Source organism: Elephas maximus, chromosome 11, assembly GCF_024166365.1.
Source record: "Elephas maximus indicus isolate mEleMax1 chromosome 11, mEleMax1 primary haplotype, whole genome shotgun sequence".
Lineage (NCBI taxonomy): Eukaryota > Metazoa > Chordata > Mammalia > Proboscidea > Elephantidae > Elephas > Elephas maximus.
The window spans coordinates 99974679-99999282 of NC_064829.1; the positions used below are offsets into that span (position 1 = coordinate 99974679).

Sequence of the window (24604 nt, forward strand, 5' to 3'; positions counted from 1 at the left end):
GGAAACAAGCCTGGGTCTTCCTCACAGAAGGGGAGAATACTACCACAGAACCACCACTGCCCTGGGGGAAGGGAGGGGGATGGCTGCTCTAAAGTTCCCCATAACGTCTCTCCAGTCTGCTATCAAAGGAAAATGCCTCTAGCCCCCTTATAATGCCCACTCGGAATCCCTTCTCCATGCCTGGGTCCTGCTATGTATTCAGGGCCAGTTACAGCACCCCCTGGTGGGCTCCTCCTATGGTATCCTCAGGATCCTGCTCTAATGATCCCTGCCTGCACCTGCTAATCCCTGGGGTCCTGCTCTCATGTCCCAGGGCTCTATTACAGCACCCCAAACTTCCCCTTCGGCCCCCCCAGAATTCTGCTGTAACATCTTCAGGGACCTGCTTCAATGCAACAGAAGTTCACCCATGGCAGAACTGGTGACACAGTTGGCAGGGCCCATTGCAGAATGAAAACACTGGGCCCTTGTTCCAATGTCAAGACAGCAACAGCAGAACAGGAAACCAAGTGCTGGCAGGTCGCGTGCCCAGGAAGCCGGCCCTGGCCTCTGGGGTCTGTGTGCCCTAAATTACTCCCTAAAGCTCTGAATCAGCTCCTGAACCTGAACTTGAATCTTAAGCAACCTTAACAATCTTCCCTCAGCACCTACACTGTAATGCCCCCTACTGACCTCAGGATGCCATCACACCTGAGGTCAAACCTTCAAATCCTGATTCCCAGGTCCCCCTCTCTGAGCCTCAGTTTCTTTGTCTGTTGAATGAGCTACTTAATTGTTCTGCCTCACCAGAGAGGAAGCAGCAAGGGAACCCATGTGAAGCTCGGCGAGGGGCATGTAGTAGGGCATCTGTGGTAACAACTCTTTCCCTTAATGCTCCCCCAGGCTGATGCTAAGGTCCCCGAGGGTCCCATTATGTCCTAGGCCCTCGGGACGAAGTCTGTCCTGCTCACTCTCTTGGACCCCAAGGGACCAGCACAGTGAATATTTGTAGAAAGAATGAAGACAATAATAAATGACCCTGGGCTGGTTATATGCCTGTTTGTTTTTAATAGTCCTAAGGTCCCTAAGGTCCCACAAATGGTTTGTGCTTAGCTGGTAACAAGAGGTAGGAGGCTCTAACCCGCCCTGTGGAAGAAAAGGTCCGCTGATCTGCTTCCTCTAAGATTAAGAACAACAGCAACAAAAAAGAAACAATCAAATAAACCCGTTGCCGTGGAGTCAATTCTGACTCATAACAACCCTACAGGACAGCGGAGAAGTGCCCTATAGGATTTCCAGCCACATCTTTCTCCTGCGAAGCAGCTGGTGGTTTCAAACCATTGACCTTTCAGTTAGCAGCCAAGCTGTTAGCCACTGTGCCACCAGGGCTCCTTCCTCTAAGATTACAGCTAAGAAAACCCAATGGGGACGTTCTATTCTTTAGCACATGGGGTCACCATGAGTTGGAATTGATTTGACGGCACAAGACAACACCAACAAAAACTCCTCTAGAATATTCTTGGTGTCCTGCTAGAATGATGTTCTAGCAGGATCTATACCCACCCTTGAAATAATCCGTAAGCCTCTCTTACCATATGTAATTGAGCCAGAACCTACTATAATGTTAGACTCTAGGGTTTTCCTCTGACAAGCCCAAAGCAATGCTAATACATTATTAGGACTGCTCAAGCATGCAGTGATCCCAGTCCAATTCAATTTCCCCGACTCCACTCATAGGTTGGGACCCAGCTAAAACAACACAGGTGTCTGCTACACAAATAAGACCTAGGGGTAGGATGTCACTTAAGCAGGACCTTAAAAAAACAAAGCTCTTTATCACCATTCTTATTCAATATTGTGCTGGAGGTCCTAGCCAGAGCAATTAGGCTAGATAAAGAAATAAAGGGCATCGAGATTGGTAAGGAAGAAGTCCAAGTATCTCTATTTGCAGATGGCTTGATCTTATATACAGAAAACCCTAAAGAATCCTCAAGAAAACTACTAAAACTAATAGAAGAGTTCAGCAGAGTATCAAGACACAAGATAAATATACAAAAGTCAGTTGGATTCCACTACATCAACAAAAAGAACATCGAAGAGAAAATCACCAAATTGATACCATTTACAGTAGCCCCCAAGAATATAAAATACTGAGGAATAAATCTTACCAGAGATATAAAAGACCTATACAAAGAAAACTACAAGACGCTGCTGCAAGAAACCAAAAGAGACCTACATAAGTGGAAAAATATACCTTGCTCATGATAGGAAGACTTAACATTGCAAAAATGCCTATTCTACCAAAAGCCATCTACAGACACAATGTAAGTCTGATCCAAATTCCGACAACATTTTTTAATGAGATGGAGAAACAAATCACCTACTTCATGTGGAAGGGAAAGAGGCCCCAGATAAGTAAAGCATTACTGAAAAAGAAGAACAAAGTGAGAGGCCTCACTCTACCTGATTTTAGAACCTACTATACCGCCACAGTAGTCAAAACAGCCTGGTACTGGTACAACAACAGATACATAGACCAATGGAACAGAATTGAGAATCCGGACATAAATCCATCCACATATGAGCAGCTAATATTTGACAAAGGCCCAAAGTCAGTTAAATGGGGAAAAGACAGTCTCTTTAACAAATGGGGCTGGCATAACTGGATATCCATCTGCAAAAAAAAAAAAAAAAAAAAAGGAACAAGACCCATATCTCACACCATGCACAAAAACTAACTCAATATGGGTCAAAGACCTAAATATAAAATCTAAAACGACAAAGATCATGGAAGAAAAAATAGGGACAATGCTAGGAGCCCTAATACATGGCATAAACACTATACACAACATTACTAATAAAGTAGAAGAGAAACTAGATAACTGGGAGCTCCTAAAAATCAAACACTATGCTCATCCAAAGATTTCGTCAAAAGAGTAAAAAGACTACCTACCGGTTGGGAAAATGTTTTTAGCTATGACTTTTCTGATCAGCGTCTGATCTGTAAAATCTATATGATACTGCAAAAACTCAACTACAAAAAGACGAATAACCCAATTAAAAAATGGGCAAAGGATATGAACAGACACGTCACTAAAGAAGACATTCAGGTAGCTAACAGATACATGAGGAAATGCTCACGATTATTAGCCATTAGAGAAATGAAAATCAAAACTAAAATGAGATTCCATCTCACTCCAACAAGATTGGCATTAATCCAAAAAACACAAAATAATAAATGTTGGAGAGATTGTGGAGAGACTGGAACACTTCTACACTGCTGGTGGGAATGTAAAATGGTACAACCACTTTGGAAATCGATTTGGTGCTTCCTTAAAAAGCTAGAAATAGAACTTGCGTATGATCCAGCAATCCCACTCCTTGCAATATATCCTAGAGAAATAAGAGCCTTTACACGAACAGATATATGCACAGCCATATTCATTGCAGCACTGTTTACAATAGCAAAAAGATGGAAGCAACCAAGGTGTCCATCAATGGATGAATGGATAAATAAATTACGGTATATTCACACAATGGAATACTACGCATCAATAAAGAACAATGATGAATCCGTGAAACATTTCATAATGTGGAGGAATCTGGAAGGCATTATGCTGAGTGAAATCACTCAGTTGCAAAAGGACAAATATTTTATGAGACCACTATTATAAGAACTCGAAAAATAGTTTATGGACTGGACAATGGGATAGAAAATGATGCTGGTGAAGAATGAGCTTCTTGGATCAAGTAGACACATGGGACTATGTTGGCATCTCCTGTCTGGAGGTGGGGTGAGAGGGCAGAGAGGGTCAGAAGCTGGCGGAGTGGACACGAAAAGAGAAAGTGGAGGGAAGGAGTGTGCTGTCTCATTAGGGGGAGAGCAATTAGAAGTATATATCAAGGTGTATATAAATTTTTGTATGAGAGGCTGACCTGATTTGTAAACTTTCACTTAAAGCACAATAAAAATTTTAAAAAAAGAAAAATAGTTTAAACAGAGAAGAAAATATTCTTTGATGGTTACGAGAGTGTGGAGGGAGGGAGAGAGAGGGATTGTCACTAATTAGATAGTAGACAAGAACTATTTTAGGTGAAGGGAAAGACAACACACAATACAGGAGAGGTCAGCACAACTGGACTAAACCAAAAACAAAGAAGTTTCCTGAATAAACTGAATGCTTCGAAGGCCAGCATAGCAGGGGTGGGAGTGTGGGGAACATGGCTTCAGGGGACATCTATGTCAACTGGCATAATAAAATCTATTAAGAAAATATTCTGCATCCCACTTTGGAGAGTGGTGTCTGGAGTCTTAAACGCTAGCTAGCAGCCATCTAAGATGCATCTATTTGTCTCAACCCACCTGGACCAAAGGAGAATGAAGAACACCAAAGATAAAAGGTAATTGTGAGCCCATGAGACAGAAAGGACCACATAAACCAAAGACTACAGTAGCCTGAGACCAAAGAACTAGATGGTGCCCAGCTACAACTAATGACTGGCCTGAGGGGGAACACCAGAGAGAAACCTTGAGGGAGTAGGAGAACAGTGAGATGCAGACCCCAAATTCTCGTAAGAAGACCAGACTTAATGGTGTGACTGAGACTAGAAGGACCCTGGATATCATGGTCCCCAAACTTTCTGTTAGCCCAGGACAGGAACCATGTCCAAAGCCAACTCTTCAGACAGGGGTTGGATTGGACTATGGGATAGAAAATGATAATGGTGAGGAGTGAGCTGCTTGGATCAAGTAGACACATGAGACTATGTTGGCATCTCCTGTCTGGATGGGAGATGAGAGGACAGAGGGGTCAGAAGCTGGCAGAATGGACACGAAAATAGAGTGGAGGAAAGGAGTGTGCTGTCTCATTAGGGGGAGAGCAATTAGGAGTGTATAGCAAGGTGTATATATAAGTTTTTGTATGAGAAACTGACTTGATTTGTAAACTTTCACTTAAAGCACAGTAAAAATTAAAAAAAAAAAAACTCTATGGACCACAATGTTCCCACTCACAGCTGATCATGGGGATGGCACAGGGCTGGGCAGCGTTTTGTTCTGTTGTGCACGGGGTCACCATGATTCAGGGGCTGGCTCAACGACAGCTGACAACAACAGGGCAGACCCCTAAGAGGCCTCGTGACCCAACTGACCATTCCCCATCTAAGCAGCGAACCCTGAGGCCATTAGAACAGAAAGGAGAGGCGATCAGAAAGGGCATCTGGGTATGGGCAGATGTCTATTGTTGTTGTTGTTAGGTGCCCTCGAGGCAGTTCCAACTCATAGACACCCTATGTACAAAAGAGCTAAACACTGCCCAGTCCTGCGCCATCGTCACAATTGTTGCTCTTTCTGAGCTCATTGTTGTAGCCACTGTGTCAATCCATCTTGTTGAGGGTCTTCTTGTCTTTAACCGGCCCTCTATCAAGCATGATGTCCTTCTCCAGGGACTGGTCCCTCCTGATAACATGTCCAAAGTATGTGAGACAAAGTTTCACCATCCTTGCTCCTAAGGAGCATCCTGGCTGTACTTCTCGCAAGACAGATTTGTTCTTTCTTCTGGAAGTCCATAGTATATTCAGCATTCTTCACCAACACCATAATTCAAAGGTATCAGTTCTTCTTTGGTCTTCTTTATTCATTGTCCAGCTTTCATATACACAGGAGGCAACTGAAAATACCATGGTTTGGGTCAGGCTCACCTTAGTCCTCAAGCTGACATCTTTGTTTTTTCACCCTTTAAAGAGGTCTTTTGCAGCAGATTTGCCCAATGCAATACAATGCAGATGTCTATAACATGCAGAAAAACAGCCCTCAAATATGTCCACGACCTAATCCCCCGGAACTTATAAATGAATATATTACCTCACTTGGTGTTATGTATTGAACTCTGGCCCCCGGAAAATATGTGTTGTCAATCCTAATCCCTACCCCTGTGGTTATTGGAGTGTCGGTGGCACCGTGGCTAAACACTCAGCTGCTAAGGGCAAGGTTGGTGGTTTGAACCCACCAGCCGCTCAGCAGGAGAAAGATCTGGCAGTCTGCTCCCATAAAGCTTTACAGCCTCGGAAACCCTATGGGGCACTTCTACACTGTCCTATAGGGTCGCTGTGAGTCGGAGTCTACTTGACAGCAATGGGTTTGGTTTTTTGGTATACCTGTGGTTATAATCCCATTTGTTATGTTAATGAACAGTATTACTGTCAGGTATGTCTTACGCACTGCAGTGAATTATTTAATAGGGCCCTTCCAGCCATAGTCTTAGTAACTCCCACTAAACTGGGTGGGACTATGCAAATGAGGTATATGAACCCTAACGAGGGGATTGGTCAAATTTGCCATCCCACTAGGCTTAAAGGGAGACATTGAGAGAGAGTAGGAGATGTAACATGGAAGACAGACAGGGACAGCTGTGACAACTGAGATGCCAAGAAGCAGCTGCAGAGAAACAATGGCAGCGGAGGCAGGAGGCTGGCAGGAGAGAGCGCAGTAGGCTTCCTGGCCCAGGGAGCAAGAAAGCTGAGCACCTTTGAGCTCAGTCCTTGGCCTGGACTCTGCTCTGCTCAGAGAAATGTGACAAAGCTATTTTTGCTCTGCTGATAAGTGCCTTGAGGCACCCCACTCCACCTGAAAGCCTGGGGGCTTGGTGGCAGGAGCTCAAGGGCTCCTTCACTCAAGTGACCTCATTTGCAGGTCCAGGGCAATAGAGAAGAATCCTAGAAAATGTTTTGACAGGGTGTAAAAATGGTCTGGTGGAGGTGTCTGGCCTCCTCCAGCTTCACAGGGAGGAAGGAGAATCCAGATCAACAGCTGAAGGGTGATTGCTATGAGGCAGAGGTCAGACATACCTCCTCTCTTGGCTATCTTTACTAATTCTGACACCATCTGTCCCTCACATGACACTCTACTTCTCTGCTGGGTTTGATAATTCGTTAAAATGTCCACAAAGAACTCAGACCACACTCACAGTTATGTGGTTTATTAGAGAAGCAACAGGTTACAATTCAGGCTCAGGAACACTCAGGGTACAATTTTTCCATCAGGACAGCCTCTTCCCAGCCATGCCTGCAGGCACACCTCTCTCTGGCCCCTTGGCCTCTCAGCCCCTTTGCTGGCCTCTGCCCTGCTTGGCAAGTGTTACAAAACTTCTAGCTCTGCTGATAAGTGCCCCAAGGCACCCCACTCCACCAGTAAGCCTTGGCCCGAAGGTGCTCACCTCTAGCTCCACGGGTTGGCAAACCTAGCTCCACCAAGTGCCCAGAGGGACCCTACTCTGCCAGCAAGCCTTCTGCCTGAAGGTATTCAGTTTTCTTGCTCCGGGCTGGGAAGGCCACCGCTGTCTCCTGTCAGTCTCCTGCCTCTGCTGCTGTTGTTTTCTGCCGCAGCTTCTGCCTTCAGTGTTACATTCTCTCTCTCTCTCTCTCTGTTTCCTGGTTCCAGGAGTTTCTCAGCACAGGGATTCCGGATTCTTTGGGACACGGCTCCACTCCTGGCTCTTCCTTCTTGGTGGTGGTAAGATCCTCCCTTCCCGCCACTGGGATGGCTCATTTTAAGCCTAGCAGGATGACGAAAGTGAACAATCTCCTTATTAGGGTTCCATATACCTTATTTGCATGGTCTCAGTCAGTCATTGTGTGTGAGTGACAAAGACCGTGGCTAGAAGGACCATATTAAGTAATGCATTGCACTGTACAGGGCCCTGGGACCATTGGCGCTAGACCCAGAGTATCTAAAGATGACATCCAGAGCCCCAGAGCAGGACCAAGAGGCCTTCTGCAGCAAGGTCTCAGGTCCTTCAGGGTGGGGTAGGGGGTCATGACAATAAGTTCCTAGGAGAAGGTAGAGGTTTTGTACCAGAGGGCCTGTCTAATTGTTGCTTTCTATATATCTGTCTAGCTCCATTTTTTTGTCTTTCTGTCTGACTGCTTGTCTATGTATCTGTTTTACCTACGTATCTATCTTTGTCTTTCTACTTGTCTATCTGAGTATCTACTTTGTCTATATTTCTGTTTTTCTATCATCTGTCTACCTACCTACCTACCTATCTCTCTGTCTGTCTTTCCTGGGGAGGCTCTGAATAGGGCAGGGCCTGATGAGAGGCAGTGATAGAGGGAACCCAGGAGTGGGCTTGGGAAGCCTTACAATAGAAACGGGGGCAATTAGAACAGCTTGGTAGCAGGGCAAAGGTCGGATTGAGGGCAGTTTATGGCAATCCTGAAGCAGGTCACAGTAATGGCTCTACTGGGATTCAGGACTCAATTAGCAGCATCCAGGACGTGGGGTGGCCGACTCCGCAGGATGTTAGCATAGACTCTTTTTTTTTTTTGGCTTTAACAAACAGAAATTAATTCTCTCACAGTTTAGGAGGCTAGAAGTTCGAATTCAGGGCTCCAGTTCTAGGGGAAGGCTTTATCTCTCTATTGGCTGTGGGGAAAGTGTCTTGTCATCAGTCTTCCCCTGATCTAGGAATCCTGGGTCCAAAGGACATGCTCCACTTCTGGTGTTTCTTTCTTGGTGGCATAGCATAGACTCGAAGGCCATTATGGCTGGGTCTCAAGATACTATCACAGAACCCAAGGGGGCATGGGGATGGGCACCAGAGATTATCAAATGAGCCCCAGGGGCACGGGGTGAGGAGGAACCCTCCTAACCACGGTCCCACAGGGCCCCAAGCCCCAGGGACATGGGTTGTACAGCTGTTACTCCAGCAGAGCCAGGAGGTCCTCAGGGGACCTCCAGGGGGCAGTGTAGAGGCATGGATGGCACAGTGGAGTCTTGAGGCCATTTTAATGGGCCAGGAGGCATCATAACTGGACGATATGTACCTTATACCAGGGCTTAAGGGGGCCTTCAGAGAAGTTCTGGGGACTCTTAAAGTGGGACATAATAGCTCTGGGGACATTTTAGCAGGATCTCAGAATATGTATGAAGGGGTATTTCAGGCCTTTGAGTATCATAGTGGGGTCCACAGTCATTACAGGGAGATGCCATAAATGTTCTAGCAGACCTCTGGGAACATAAGCTCTAAGACTGGGTCATTATAGCCGGCCCCCAGGGTGATATTATTCAAATTTCAAGGAAAGATATCGCAGGGTCCTGGGGCTGTTGTAACAGGACATTTGGGCTTTATTCCAAGGAGTATTATAGTAGCGTCCTTGGGAACTTTCCACCAGTTTGTCAGAGTGTAATGGCTTATGTGTTGCTGTGATGCAGGAAGCTATGCCACCAGTATTTCAAACACCAGCAGGGTCACCCATGGTGGGCAGGTTTCGGCAGAGCTTCCAGACTAAGACAGACTAGGAAGAAAGGCCTGGTGACCTACTTCTGAAATTCAGCCAATGAAAATCTTATGGATCACAGAACATTGTCCAACTCACTTGCTTTGGACACATAATCAGGAATGCTCTCTCAGTGAAGGAGGATATCATGTTTGGTGAAGTAGAGGGCCAAGGGGTGGGGGGAGACCCTTGGCGAGATGGATTGGAACAATAGCCACGACATGCCAGTGATGGACTCAAACATGCCAGTGACTGTGAGGATGGTGCAGGACCGGGCAAAGTTTCATTCTGTTATACATAAGGTCACAGTGAATAGGAGTTGACCTGACATCAGCTATCTATCTATAATCCATCTGTCTGTCTGTCTACCATTTATCTATCTATCCGCCTAAGGGACTTTAAAGTGGGACCTCACGGGCTGCTGTAAATAGTTCTCTGGAGGTATTATACCAGGGTTCCAAGGAACGTAGAAGGGACAGCTAGGGTCATGGCAGATCCCTCAGGGTATCTTAGGGAAGAGCTGACGATGCTGTAATAGGACTCCTGGGGCACTAAGGCAGGATCCTGCAGACTCATTGGTGGTGGATCCTAGGGGTGAATCTCAGTGGGTGTTCTAGAAGGACCCAGGAAGAGTAATAAAAATGACTGGCGGTTTCTGAAAAAGTTAAGCATAGAATTACAATATGATCCAGTAATTCCATTCCTAGGTCTGTACCCCAAAAAATTGAAAACAAGTGTTCAAACAAAACACTTGTACACAAATGTTCATAGCAACAGACGAATGAGATAAACAAAATGTGGTCTAGCCAACAAAACGAAATAATAATATTCAGCCACAAAGAGAAATAAAGTTCTGATACATGCTATGGCAGGAATGAACCTTGAAAACCTGACGCTAAGTGAAAGAAGCCAGACACAAAAGTGATTCCAATTATATGAAATGTCCAGAAGAGGCAAATCTTTAGAGACAGGAAGTAGATTAGTGGTTGCAAGGGGCTGGGAGGAGGAGGAATAAGGAGAGACGGTTTAATGGATATAGGTAGTGCACAACATACAGGTATTTAAGTTACGATGAATAGCACTTACAACTGTCCTTTTTTTTTTTTTGTACATCTTATTGTTGGTAACAGGTTGCAGGTGTAACTTGCTGATGTTATCATTCTCAGACGTTCGTTCGCAGATCTTTAATTTTATGATTTTACTGTTCAAAACATTGCCGGATTTATAAAGACACTGATAAGAAAAGGCAATAATAATGAAAACTTAAAAAAAAAAAAAAGAGATATTCAACTTATGTCAGAACCCACTTATCAGAGTCACAGAAAGAGAACCCCGCCGTAAGTCGGGGGCTACCTGTATAGGGTTTCCTTTTGGCGTGATGGAACAGAAACGTTCTGAAACTACTAGTGGTAGTGGGTGCACAGCATTGTGAATGAGCTAAATGTCACTAATGGTAAATCTTATGTGTATTTTACCACCATTAAAAAAATGAGTGGAAGCATTATAGCAAGAGCAGGGGATGTGGTGGGTGACCGGGAGGGGGTTCTACCGCGGGATAAGAGGGTGTTGGGGTTGTGTGGTTATGCGGCAATGTCAAAAGGGCACTGACTGACACAGCAAGAGCAATTCAGGGGAACGCTTCCGGGAATAGCTCTAAGGGGGAAATAGGCATTTCGAGAATTTTCTTTATGGCAGAAGCTTGCGAAGGCCATGATGGGGGGTGCACAAGGAGGTAAGAAGGGGCCCACAGAGGCCTACACATCTTGGACTCTAACCGTGTTCAGTTCGGATCCCACTGGATTCGCTGGGTGGCTGACACCCTCAGAACAAAAAACAGGGAGCAACAGAGAAAGAAACCACAACAAAAAAAGACAAAAGTTTCAAGAGAGGCAGAGAAAAACACCAGCGGAGAGGCTGGGCGGGCGGACTGGGGTGTGCCCTGCAGCTGGGGGGCGGGGTTGGATATTCTTGGGGTTAGGGAACAGTCTCCGGACAGGATGTAAGGGAGGAACTGGGGTCTCCAGTCACGGGAATCTGCTGGGATGCAGGCTGGGAGCGAACGTAAGCAGGGCTGGGGGCCCAGACTCCCGGGTCTGAGGGGGGAGGGGCCTGGGGGCCAAGACTCTCGGGCCAGGGGGAGGAGGGGCTGGAGACCCGGACTCCGGGGTCTGAGAGAGGAGGGGCTGGAGACCCGGACTCTGGGGTCTGAGGGAGGAGGGTGCCGGGGGGTCCAGACTCTGGGGTCTGAGGGAGGAGGGGGCTGGGGGTCTGGACTGCCGGGTCTGAGAGAGGAGGAGGCTGGGGGTCTGGACTGCCGGGTCTGAGAGAGGAGGGGGCTGGGGGTCTGGACTGCAGGGTCTGAGGGAAGAGGGTGCATGGACTCCTGGGTCTGAGAGAGGAAGGAGCCCGTGGCCTGTACTGCTGGGTCTGAGGGAAGAGGGCCGGGCCCAGCTCTGCAAGAGGAATCTCAGCTTATCCAGGCTCTGTAATTAATTAACTAAAACGGATCAAATTAAGGGGTGAAAGTTCAGGGAGGAGGAGGAAATTTTTTTTTTTTTTTTTAATAAGAATCTGTCGCCCTCCTGACCGAGCCCCCCGACCCGGCCCCAGCCGCCCGGGTCCTGGGCCGCCCCGCGGGTCCAGGGGAGGAAGAGGAAGGGCTGGCTAGGTCACCCGCCTCCCTCCGCTAGGTCTCAGGCTCAGGATGAGGGTCGCCCGACCACGGCCCTGGGGACTCCGTGTGCTGCTGCTTCTCCTGCCTGGGACGCTGGGCGCAGGTGAGGGGCCTTGGGGAGGGCGGCTGCGGATAGACGTGAAGCCCAGCCAGAGAAATCTGGGTTTTCACCAGAAACCAGTATGCTCTTCTCCCCTGCTTTAAACGTTGTTTATCACTTTCTTCTCCCGCGGCCTCTGTGACTGGGAGCCACCTCTCACTTTTCTCAGGGTTTCTGTCCCCATTTCCCTGGGTCTCAGCACCCCTCTTTCTCTGGGTCTCTGTGCCCCTCTCTCTGGGTCTCTATCCCCACCTCTCCCTGGGTCTCTGTCCCTCTTGCTCTCTGGGCCTCTGTCCCTCTCTTTCTGGGTCCTTGTCCTCTTCCATCTGGGTCTCTTCCTCCCTCGCTTTCTGAGTCTCCTCCCCCCTCTCTGAGTCTCTTTCCCTCTCTGGGTCACTGTCCCCCCTCTCCCTGGGTCTGTCTTCCTCTCTCTCTGGGTCCCTGTCCTCTTCTTTTGGGTCTCTGTTCCCCTCTCTCTGGGGTCTCTGTCCCTCTTTCTGGGTCTCTGTCCCTCTCTCTCTGGGTCCTTGTCTGCCTGTTTCTGGGTCTCTGTCCCCCTGTCTCTGGGTCCCTGTCCTCTTCTTTCTGGGTTTCTGTACCCCCTCTCTCCCTGGGTCTCTGTCCCTCTCTCTCTCTGGGTCTCTGTCCCCCACCTCTGGGTCTCTCTCCCTCTCTCTCTAGGTCACTATCGCCCCTCTCTCTGAGTTCTGTCCCACTCTCTCTCTGGGCCCTTGTCCTCTTCTCTCTGGGTCTCTTCTCTCCTCAATCTCTGAGTCTCTGACCCCCCCCCCCGGGTCTTGTCCATCTCTCTCTCTCTGGGTCTCTATCCTCCTCTCACGGGTCTGTTTCCCACTCTCTCTGGGTCTCTGTTCCCTCTCTGTCTCTGGGTCACTGTCCCCCGCCTCTGAGTCTATCTCTTTCTTTCTGGATCTCTGTGCCTCTCTCTCGATCTCTGTTCCACCTTCTCCCTGGGTCCCTGTCCTCTTCTCTGAGTTTCTGTTTCCCTCTCTCTGGGTCTCTGACCCTCTCTCTCTGGGTCTCAGTTCCCCCCTCTCTGTGAGTCTCTGTTCCCCTGTCTCTGAGTCTCTGTCCCACTCTCAGTTTAGGCCCCTACCCCACCTCTGCGTGCTCTCTTCATCTCTGTCTCTCTCCGGCAGACAGCCATCTCTCCCTCCTGTACCACCTCACTGCTGTATCCTCCCCTACCCCGGGGACTCCTGCATTCTGGGTATCGGGCTGGCTGGGCCCACAGCAATACCTGAGCTACAGTAACCTGCGGGCCGAGGCCGAGCCATGCGGGGCGTGGGTCTGGGAAAACCAGGTGCCCTGGTACTGGGAGAAAGAGACAACTGACCTGAGGAACAAGGAGAAGCTCTTTCTTGAAGCTCTCAAAGTCGTGGGAGGAAAAGGTAAGGCCTGGATTCCTGGGTCTCAGTGAGGAAGGGGCTGGGGGCCTGGACTCCGGGTCCGAGGGAGGAAGGGGCTGGGGGCCTGGACACTTAGGTCTGAGGGAGGAGGGGGCTGGGGGACCTGGATTCCTGGGTCTGGGTTAGAGAGGTTGGGGGCTTGGACGCGTGGGCCCCACTCACCTGCATGTGGCCCCCCAGATCCCCTGACCCTGCAGGGTCTCCTGGGCTGTGAGTTGGGACCAGGCAACATCTCAGTGCCCACGGCCAAGTTTGCCCTGAACGGTGAGGAGTTCATGACCTTCAATCCCAAGGCGGGCAACTGGAGTGGGGACTGGCCTGAGGCCGAAGCCATCGGCAACCTCTGGAAGAAAGAGGCTGAGGTCGTCAACCAAGAGAGGGCCTTCCTGCTCAGCTCCTGTCCTCAGCGGCTGCTGGGCCACCTGGAGTTGGGGCGAGGGAACCTTGAGTGGAAGGGTAAGGAGCTCCTGAATCACTCTTGCTTCTTCCATCCTCTCTCCTGACCATGGCCCTGGGCTCCTGCCGGGCCTCCTAGCCTCCCTGCTCACAGCCCTCTCAAGGCTCCCACCCGGCCCCCAGCACAGAATTCCAGCTCCTACCTTTAATGACCTCATCAGACCCTTTCGGCTTCACTTGTCTTCCTTCACCTGCCCATCAGAGTCTACACTCCAGCTCCACCCCCAGTTGGCTGTGCCCCATCTAAGCAAAGCCCTTCCTCTGAGTGTCTGCTCATGCGATTCCCCTGGCCTGGAACACCCTTCCTGCCTCTCTCCACGTGTTCCAACCCTGCTTAGTTTTCAAGGCACAGGCTGAATATCACCCACTTTGAGAAGCCCTCCCCCAATGTAGCTGTTTCCTTCCCAGAGGCCCCCAGGCCTCCATTCATCCAACAAACGTTGGCTGAGTGAGAAGAACTGACTACCTGATGACATGAAGGAATTGTAATTAAGTATTTGTAGGTGTAAGGTTCTTGGGTGGTACAAAAAACAGCAACACCTAACCAAAAGGTTGGTAGTCGGAACCAACCCAGTGGTGCTACAGAAGGAGAGCCTGGTGATCTGCTTCCTTAAAGAATAAACCAAACCAAACCCATTGCCGCTGAGTCTATTCCAACTCATAGTGACCCCATAGGGCAGGGTACAACTGCTCCACAGGATTTTCTAGGCTATAATCTTTACAGAAGCAGAATACCATATCTTTCTCCTGTGGAGCGGCTGGAGTGGCTGCTGGTTTGAACCACCAACCTTTCAGTTAGCAGCCAGGTGCTTAACCGCTGTGCCATCAGGGCTCTTGCAAAGATTACAGCCAAGAAAACCCTATGGACAGACACCCTTTTAACTCAGACCTGAAGTCTCTCCCAAAGTTCACCATTCAGCCAAAGATTAGACAGGTCTATAAAACAAATAGTTTAACACACGTGAGGAATGTGCTTCTTAGTTCAATCAAGTATATGAGACCAAATGGGTAACACTTGCCCAAAAGCAAAGATGAGAAAGCAGGGAAGAGACATGAAAACAGGACAAATGGAAATGGGGAACCCGGGGTGGAGAGGGAGAGAGTGTTGACCCATTGTGGGGATTGCAACCAATGTTACAAAACAGTTTGCTTATAAATCGTTGAATGAGAAACTAATTTAGTCTGTAAACTTTCACATAAAGCACACTCACACAAAAAGAAAACCCAGTGGAGCAGTTCTACTCTGTAACACGTGGGGTCACCATGAGTCAGAATCAACAGCAATGGGTCATTAGTAGGTATGATAATAGTTTTGTGGTATTAATTTTAAGTGCCCTTACCAACTAGAGAAGTCCCTGACTGATCCTAACCAAAAGGTTAGGTGCCTCAGAAGAAAGGCCTGGCAGTCTACATCCAAAAAATCAGCCATTGAAAACCCTATGGAGCACAGTTCTACTCTGACACACATGGGGTCTCTATGAGGCAGAATCGATTCAACAGCAACTGGTTTACCTGACAGAGTTACATTCTGAAGTATTTATAGATGAAATACTCTGTGTCTGGGATTTACTGAGGAAACCCTGTTGGCGTACTGGTTAAGAGCTACAGCTGCTAACCCAAAGGTTTGCAGTTCAAATCCACCAGGCGCTCCTTGGAAACCCTATGGTGCAGTTCTACTCTGTCCAATAGGGTCGCTATGAGTCGGAATCGACTTGATGGCAGTGGGTTTGGTTTTTTTGGTTGGGATTTACTGAAGAAGCTTAGTCTGGGGTGGGGTGAGGCATTGCCAGGTGAGGATTTGAGTGTAATACAAATAACCATGTGTTGATTATGGTTGAAGGTCAGTTATGGGGGTACATGGGGGTAGGGAAGGGTCATTCCAGGCCCTGGGCAAAGAGAGGGAAGGGACGCCATGTTTACCCTCCTGCGGCACCGAGGCTGCCAGGAAAGACATGTCTAATGGAGAGTGGCCCAAATATTCACTGCAAGTACCACAAAGGAGGAGTTGGGACCTAAGGGTAGTTTGCTTTAATTTTCCCCTTTCGTTTTAATTATGCAAAATTTCAAACTACACATGAGCAGAGAGAATAGGATAATGATCCTCCCCCATGAATCCCCATCACTGACCTTCAACCATGGTGAACCCATGTTTATTCGTATTTCACACAAATTCTCACCCACTTCCTCATTCCACCTCAGACTCAGCTTTGGTAAATTCCAGACACCAGAGTATTTCATTTGTAAATACTACAGTATGTAATTCCTGGGTAAGGGCATTTAAAAAAATTAATAACCGCCACACCTCTCTCTGGTGCCCTGGTGGCACAACCTTTAAGCGCTTGGCTGCTAACAGAAAGGTTGGCATTTTGAACCCACCCAGGGGCTCTGCGGGAGAAAGACCTGGCAATCTGCTCAGTTACAATTAAACCAAAACTAGACTGCTATCGAGCTGATTCCGTAAGTAAGAGAAGTCTCGGCATCCTCGCTTTCAAGGAGCATTCTGGCTGTATTTCTTCCAAGACAGATTTGTTCGTTCTTCTGGCAGTTCAGTACCTTAATTCAAAGGCATCAATTCTTCTTCAGTTTTTCTTATTCATTGTCCAGCTTTCACATGCATATGAAGCAATTGAAAATACCACGGTTTGGCTCAGGTGCCAGCGGCTTATTCCTCAAAGTGGCATCTTGGCTTTTTAACACTTTCAAGAGGTCTTTTGCAGCAGATTTGCCCAATGTAATACATCATTTGATTTCTTGACTGCTGCATCCATGGGCATTGATCGTGGATCCAAGTAAAATGAAATTCTTGACAACTTCAGTCTTTTCTCTGTTTATCATGATGTTTCTTATTGGTCCAGTTGTGAGGATTTTTATTTTCTTATTCAAGCTCATAGCGACCCTATAGGACAGAGTAGAACTGCCTCATAGGGCTTCTAAAGCTATAATCTTTATTGAAGCAGACTGCCACATCTTTCTCATGCAGAGCGGCTGGTGGGTTCGAACCACTGACCTTTTGGTTAGCAACCAAGCGTTTTAGCTACTACACCACCACCACTCCCTCCCTTAGCTTACAACCTAGAAACCCCTATGGCACAGTTCTACTCTGTCATATGGGGGTCGCTATGAGTCAAAAATTGACTTGAGGGCACCCAACTTCACCACCACATTTGTCATACCTACAAGTAATCATCTGCAGTTCCTTCCCACCCTCAAGTACTCAGCTCCTGTTCGAATTCCCCTGATTGTTTTACAAACGTGTGTTGTTTTTTAAGTTTGTTTCAATCAGGACCCACCTGAGGTCCTCACATTTCAATTAGTTGCTCCCTCTCTTCAGTGTTTTTTGATCTATAGGTTTCCAGGTATCTTTTCTTTTTTAATTAATAGCTTGTCTTCCTTTGGATCCGTTTTAGGTTTTCAGAAAAATCATGCAGAAAGTACAGAGAGTTCGCATATAACCCATTCTCCCTCCTGCATGCAGTTTCTCTTACTATTAATATCTTGCATTAACAAAACCAAACCTGTTGCCATTGAGTTGATTCTGACTCATACTGACCCTACAGGACAGAGTAGAACTGCCCCATAGGGTTTCTAAGGCTGTAATCTCATGACCCAAGAACTGGAGGTCAGAGAATGATGAAAGAAAAAGAGGAAGACCTTCAACAAGATGATTGACACAGTGGCTGCAACAACGGGCTCAAAAACAATAACGATTGTGAAGATGGCACAGGACTGGGCAGTGTTTTGTTCTGTTGAACATAGGGTCACTGAGTTGGAACTGACTCAATGGCACCTACAACAACAAAGATCTTTACAGGAGCACACTGCCACATCTTTCTCCCTGGGATCTGTTGGTGGGTTTGAACTGCCAACCTCTTGCTTAGCAGCCGAGCACTTAACCATGCTGTACCACCAGGGCTCCTTAACATCTTGCATTCCCACCCACCCACTGCTATCGAGTCGATTCCGACTCATAGTGACCCCATAGGACAGAGTAGAACGGCCCAATAGAGTTTCCAAGGAGCGCCTGGTGGATTCGAACTGCCAACCTCTTGGTTAGCAGCCATAGCACTTAACTACTGAGCCACCAGGGTTTCCCATCTTGCATTAGGGTGGTGCATTTGTTACAACTGATGGACCAATATCGATACACTATTATTAACTAGGCTCCACAGTTTACATTAGGAGTCCCTGGGTGGCGCAAACTATCAAGCACTCAACTTGCTGAAAGTTTGGCGGTTTGAACCCACTCAGAGATGCCTCAGAAGACAGGCCTGGCAATTTGCTATAGAAATGTCACAGCCTTGAAAACCCTATGGAGTAGTTCTCCTCTGCACACACGGGGTCACCATGAATCAGAAATGACTGAGTGGGAACTAACAACAAACTAGTTCAGAATAGGGTTCACTCTTTGTGTTGTACAGTCCTTTTTATTTTATTCTTAAATAATTTGTTTTATTTTGTTGTTGCTATTGAGAATATACACAGCAAAAACATACACCAATTCAAGTTTCTACATGTCCAATTCAATGAAGTTGATTACATTCTTCTAGTTGTGCAACCATTCTCACCCTCCTTTTCTGAGTTGTTCCTCTCCCTTTAACATAGAATTACTGCCCCTTGAGCTTCATCTAACCTTTCGAGTTGCTGTTGTCCGTTTGCTACCTACCATAGAGATCGCTCTTAAAAGAGCATAATGCTCAAGGCAGACATTCTTTACTCGCTAAGCTGAACTATTGTTTAGTGTTAAGAAGACTTAAGGAGATATTTTTGGTATAAGGCTTAAAGATTAGCTTAAGGCAGTAGTTTTGGGGGTTTATCCAGCCTCCATGGCTCCAGAAACAGGCCTATGGGTTTTGACAAATGCTAAATGTTGTATGTCCTACATTAACAATATCATACAGAATAGTTTCACTGCCTTAAAAATGCCCTGAGCTCCACCTGTTCACCTCTCCTCTCTACTTCCCCAACTCCTGGCAACCACTGATCTTTTTACTGTCTCTACAGTTTTGCCTTTTCCAAAATGTCATATAGTTGGAATCATACACTGTTGTTTTGCTGTTAGTTGCTGCCAAGTTGGCTCCGACTCATGGTGACCTTGTGTATAATAGAGTGAAACGTTGCCCAGTCCTGTATTATCTTCATGATCTTCACTATGTTTGAGTCTATTGCTGCGGCCGTTGTGTCAACCCGTGTTTCACTTAGCAACATGCATTTCAGGTTCCTCCATGTCGTTTCGTGGCATAATGGAGCCTTTCTTTTTATCACTGAATGATATTTCATGGTATGGACGTGCCACAGTTTGTTTATCCATTCACTTATTTGTCTGTCTCTTCAGTATCTTTCTTTTTTTTTGCTGGTTGTGAAAAGTTGTGCACCTTGGATGCAGATGTGGACATTAGTTTTTTGGTTGTTTTTAATTTAAATTGTGGTAGAATATATATAGCGAAACATATGTCATTTCAAACATTTTTATGTATGCAGTTCAGTGATTTCAATGTGCATCATTTTCATTGTCTTTTAATCTATACGTTTCTTTAAATAGTTTTTTTTTTTTTTTTCCTTGCAATTTTTGCTTTGAAGAAAGTAAGTCATTTTCCCTATTGAGCTTCCACCAGGCTGGATTTTACTGGTTACATTCCTGTGGTGTTGCTGAACATGGTCCTCTGTCTCCTGCTTATCCTATAAACTAGTAGCCATATCTAGAGACTTGATCAGATTCTGGTTTGATTTCTGTGGCAGGAAAACTTTCTGGGTGGCGTGTGCACTTCCATTTAGCTGTATGATCCATCTCAAGTTAATGTTTGTATATGGTATGAGGTAGGGGGTTAGGTTAATTTTTCTCCCCTATGGATATCCAGTTGACCCAGTATCGTTTGTTCAAAGACCAGCCTTCTCCCAGCCACCAGTCTCTCCCCTCTAACCCATCCCTCAACAGAGCTCAGCTCCAGAGCTGACTCCGCCCCTCCCCTGCACATACCCCTCCTGCAGCTCCTTAGATCCCTCAAGACACCACGGCTCTAGCCACTCCACCTGGCACTCGAGGCCCTGCATGGTGAAGCCGCAGTCCATCTCCTCAGCCTCACACTTCTCCGTTCTCTCCAGTCAGCCAGTCGGATACTCAGTTGTTGTTGCTGGTTGCCATCGAGTAGATTCCCATTCATGGTAACCCCATGTGTTACGGACTAGAACTGTTCCATACGTTTTCTTGGCTGTAATCTTAATGGAAGCAGATCACCAGGACTTTTCTTCTGTAGTACCACTGGGTGGGTTCGAACCACCAATGTTTAGGTTAGCAGTTGAGTGCAAACCGTTTTCGCCACCTAAGGACCTGTTGACCCAGCATTATTTGTTGCAAAGACCTTCATCTCCCCTCCACGCACATATACGCTGGATGGCAATGGACTCTTTGTCGTAAAGTAGATGTGGATCTGCTTCTAGACTATTTCATTGACCTGTTGGTCTGTTCTTATGCCAATACCTCACTCTCTTTTTTTTTTTTTTTAATTAATTTTTATTGTGCTTTAAGTGAAAGTTTACAAATCAGGTCAGTCTCTCATACAAAAATTTACGTACACCTTGCTATACACTCCTAATTGCTCTCCCCCTAATGAGATAGTGCAGTCCTTCCCTCCCCTTTCTCTCCTCATAGCCATTTAGCCAGCTTCTGACCCCCTCTGCCCTCTCTTCTCCCCTCCAGACAGGAGATGCCAACATAGTCTCATGTGTCTACTTGATCCACGAAGCTCGTTCTTCACCAGTATCATTTTCCATCCCATATTCCAGTCCAATCCCTGTCTGAAGAGTTGGCTTTGGGAATGGTTCCTGTCTTGGGCTAACAGAAGGTCTGGGGACCACGGCCTCTGGGGTCCTTCTAGTCCCAGTCTGACCATTAAGTCTGGTCTTTTTATGAGAATTTGGGGTCTGCATCCCACTGCTCTCCTGCTCCCTCAGGGGTTCTCTGTTGTGCTCCCTGTCAGGGCAGTCATCTGTTGCAGCTGGGCACCATCTAGTTTTCAGGCTGATGTAGTCTCTGGTTTTTGTGGTCCCTTCTGTCTCTTAGGCTCATAATTACCTTGTGTCTTTGGTGTTCTTCATTCTTCCTTGCTCCAGGTGGGTTGAAACCAATTGATGCATCTTAGATGGCCGCTTGCTAGCATTTAAGACCCCAGACGCCACTCTCCTAAGTGAATACCTCACTCTCTTGATTAATGTAGTTTTAGAGTAAGTTTGGGTATTTAGTGGTATAAGTTCTCCAGCTTTATTTTCCTTCTTAAATATTGCCTTGGTTATCTTAGGACATTTGCATTTCTGTATAAAAAACCAAAGCTGTTGCCATTGAGCCTATTCTGACTCACAGTGACCCTACAGGACAAAGTAGAACTACCCCGTAGAGGTTCCAAGGAACAGTTGGTGGATTCCAACTGCTGATACTTTGGTTAGCAGCCAACCTCTTAACCACTGTGCTGCCAGGGCCCCAGTATTTCTATATATGTTTTAGAATTATGCTTATCAATTACCACCAAAAATAATCTTGTTGGGATTTTGATTGTGACTGAATTTTATTGATAGATCAATATGGAGAGAATTGACATCTTAACAATAATAAATTTTCTAATCTACCAGCATGTTATGTCCCTTCATATATTTAGTTCTTCTTTAATTTTTCTCACTAATATTTTGTAGTTTTGAGTGTAGAGATCTTATATATCTTTGGTTATATTTACTCCTAAGTATCTTTTGATGCTTGGTATTTTTTGAAGCTACTGTAAATGGTATTGAAAAATTTTATTTTCCAATTGTTTGCAGCTGATTTGAGGACTCTGGGTAGTGCACAAGGTTTGCGCTCGGCTACTAACTAAAGGATTGGTGGTTCAAACCCACCAGGGCACCACGGAAAAAAGAGTTTACAACCAAGAAAACCCTATGGAGCAGTTCTACTCTGTAACCCATGGGGTGACCGTGAGTCAGAATTGATTCAATGGCAATGGGTTGGTTGTTGGTTGGTAGCTAATTTATAGAAATGCTATTGATTTATACATATTTACCTTGTATCCAAAGAGCCCTGGTGGCATAGTAGTTAAGCGCTTGGCTGCTAACTGAAAGGTCAGTGGTTTGAACCCACTAGCCACTCCGTGGGAGAAAGATGTGACATTCTGCTTCCGTAAAGATTACAACCTAAGAAACCCTATGGGGGCAATTCTACTCTGTTCTGTAGGGTTGTTATAAGTCAGAATCAACTCAATGGCAACAGGTCTGGTTTTTGTTTTGTTTAAAAATGTTTATGGAAGGATGAAATGGGGTCCTGAGGGAGCAACCCATAGGTTGGTTGGGTGTCCGTCCCCCTGGGAAAGCTTTCCCATTTCCCCACCATGTCCTCCAGGCTCAGCCCAGTGCAGGGCACGTGGCGGAGCCCAATAGGTGTGGTGGAAGGAATGAGGGCCTCTCTGTCCCTATCCAGCCCTGCCCTGGGCCTGGGCCTGGCCCTGGCGGTCTATGGGCTTGGTGCTCAGGCTTGTCTGCCTGTCTTTCTGCAGAGCCGCCCTCCATGCGCCTGAAGGCCCGACCAGGCAGCCCCGGCTTCTCCGTCCTCACCTGCAGTGCCTTCTCCTTCTACCCCCCGGAGCTGCAGCTGCAATTCCTCCGGAATGGGCTGGCGGCTGGCACCGGAGAGAGCGACCAGGGCCCCAATGGCGATGGCTCCTTCCATGCTTGGTCATCACTACAAGTCAAAAGTGGCGATGAACACCACTACTGCTGCGTTGTGCAGCACGCAGGGCTGGCGAAGCCCCTCACGGTGGAGTTGGGTGAGGTCCCACCGGATAGCCCATTGCTGCAGCAGGTTTTCCTGAGTCTAAGTGCCTTGTGCTCCAAACCTGTTGCTGTTGAGTTGATTCCGACTCATAGCAAACCTATGGGACAAAGTAGAGCAGCCCCATAGGGCTTCCAAGATTGTAATCTCTACAGAAGCAGATCGCCAGGTCTTTCCTCTGCAGAGCGGTAGATGGGTTCGAACCACTGACCTTTTGGTTCCTGGCTGAGCACTTAACCACTGCACCACCATGGCTCCTTAGCTTGTGCTCAGCTATTGCCAATTCTCGGAAAGCCTGACAGCCTTCTATCCTGTGTTGCTTGTCCTTCCCAAGCCTGACTGCCTTCTATCCAGCTGCTGCTAGGCCCCATTGAGTCTGACCAGATATTGACTACTATGGTCAGTACTCTCTGAGTCTGGCCACCTTCAGCCCCACTGCTGCTGGTCCTCCCTGAGGCTAACCACCTTCCATCCTGCTACTTCTGGTCTTTATGGAGTCTGGTCAATCACTGTCTGCTTCTGCCAATCCTTGCCAAGACTGACCATCTACTGCCTTGCTACTGCCAGTCCTCTGTGAGTCTGACCTCCTATTGTGCTGTGCCTGCCCGTCCTCAGAGTCAGAACACCACAGGTCCCTTGGCAAGACCGACCACCATTCTTCTTGCTATGGCTGGTTCTTCATCTAACCTGGGGACACTCTGCCCAAGCCTAGGACACCCCGACACCTTTCCTCTGCTCACTCCCATCCCCAGACACTTGGTCAGGACTCTCTGGCTCGGGGGTGTGGGAGCCCCCATTTCCCTGTCCTGACTCCTGGGATGAGACTTCATTCACCATCTCATACCTTCTCTGGCTGCAGAATCATCAGCCAGGTCCGCAGTACCCGTGGTTGGGATCGTCATCGGACTCTTGCTGCTCCTGGCAGCAGCAACGGGAGGAGCGCTGCTGTGGAGGAGGATTAGGGCAGGACAGCCAGGTGTGGCGCAGGAGGAGAAGCAGCCTCAGAGAAGGGAGCAGAAGCCAGGGGGTGGGGAGGACAGAGACCCGGAAGGAGGACAGAGACCCAGAGAGAGAGGGGGACAGAGACCGGGGAGGGGGGACACAGAGACCCGGGGCGGGGCACAGAGACGCAGAGAGAGGGACAGAGACCAAGAGAGCGGGGGGCACAGAGACCCAGAGAGAGAGGGACAGAGACCCAGAGAGAGGGGAACAGAGACCCAGATAGAAGGGGGCAAAGATCCAGAGAGAAAGGGAGGCAAAGACTCAGAGAGAAAGGGAGACAGGAACCTAGAGACAGAGAGAAAGAACATGGAGGAGGGGTGGACAGGGGCGGGGGTCTCACAGTCTGATGAACACACCTATTCCTCTCTCCTCAGTCCCTTGGATCGCTCTCGGTGCTGATGATGTCGGGGCCCTCCTACCCACTCCTGGCCTCCCCCAGGAGGCTGACTCTCAGGATAAAAACACGTTGGCAGACACTGCCTGACTAGCCTCCATTCTGGTTGCCACCAGCTAATGCTGTGGGGGCCCTTTCATGCTGTGCGACCTCAGGATGGAATCCTGGCATCTCTGAGCCTCCAGAAGGAGTCTGGGCCTGATGTCCTCCCTCTGGATCCTTCTTCCTGCTGCCTGCCTCAGTTTCCTTTCCTGATACATACGGCTCTTTTCCACATCCACATATAATATGATTTTGGGCCTGAATTGATTGTGTTCTCGTGATTTCAAGTTTTCGGGCATTTCAGAATGGGCAATAGGGGGGATGTAGGAGGAAATGAAGGTGGTGGAAGACCTGGGTTTCAAATCTCACCTGCAACTTACTAACATGTTGTCATGTGGAATCTGACAACTTTATATAACAGGTCATACAATTTTCATTCACAACTTCC

At 47.5% G+C, this 24604-nt stretch overlaps 1 protein-coding gene across 3 annotated transcripts; it reads left to right on the forward strand.

Annotated features, from left to right (window-relative positions):
- The first annotated feature begins 7193 nt into the window (after nucleotides 1-7193).
- On the forward strand, nucleotides 7194-24419 carry FCGRT (Fc gamma receptor and transporter). Of its 3 annotated transcripts, XM_049901760.1 has the most exons (8): nucleotides 7194-7275; nucleotides 7418-7489; nucleotides 11946-12032; nucleotides 13187-13438; nucleotides 13637-13912; nucleotides 22444-22713; nucleotides 23578-23694; nucleotides 24095-24419. In XM_049901760.1, exons 3-8 carry the CDS (start codon nucleotides 11960-11962, stop codon nucleotides 24202-24204), a joined length of 1098 nt encoding a protein of 365 aa, XP_049757717.1. In that variant the 5' UTR covers nucleotides 7194-7275; nucleotides 7418-7489; nucleotides 11946-11959; the 3' UTR covers nucleotides 24205-24419. The 3 variants fall into 3 exon arrangements, with proteins under 3 accessions (XP_049757717.1, XP_049757715.1, XP_049757716.1); XM_049901758.1 differs by lacking the exons at nucleotides 7194-7275; nucleotides 7418-7489 and adding an exon at nucleotides 10888-10987; XM_049901759.1 differs by lacking the exons at nucleotides 7194-7275; nucleotides 7418-7489 and adding an exon at nucleotides 11210-11316.
- The last annotated feature ends 185 nt before the right edge of the window (nucleotides 24420-24604 follow it).

What these genes read in the sequence shown, in the direction of transcription:
- FCGRT (XM_049901758.1), top strand. Translation starts at nt 10,966, where the DNA reads ATGATGGGGGGTGCACAAGGAG. An exon ending in AGGGAACCTTGAGTGGAAGG is followed by an intron (nt 13,913 to 22,443) that starts GTAAGGAGCTCC and finishes GTCTTTCTGCAG; the next exon opens with AGCCGCCCTCCATGCGCCTG. An exon ending in GATTAGGGCAGGACAGCCAG is followed by an intron (nt 23,695 to 24,094) that starts GTGTGGCGCAGG and finishes CTCTCTCCTCAG; the next exon opens with TCCCTTGGATCGCTCTCGGT.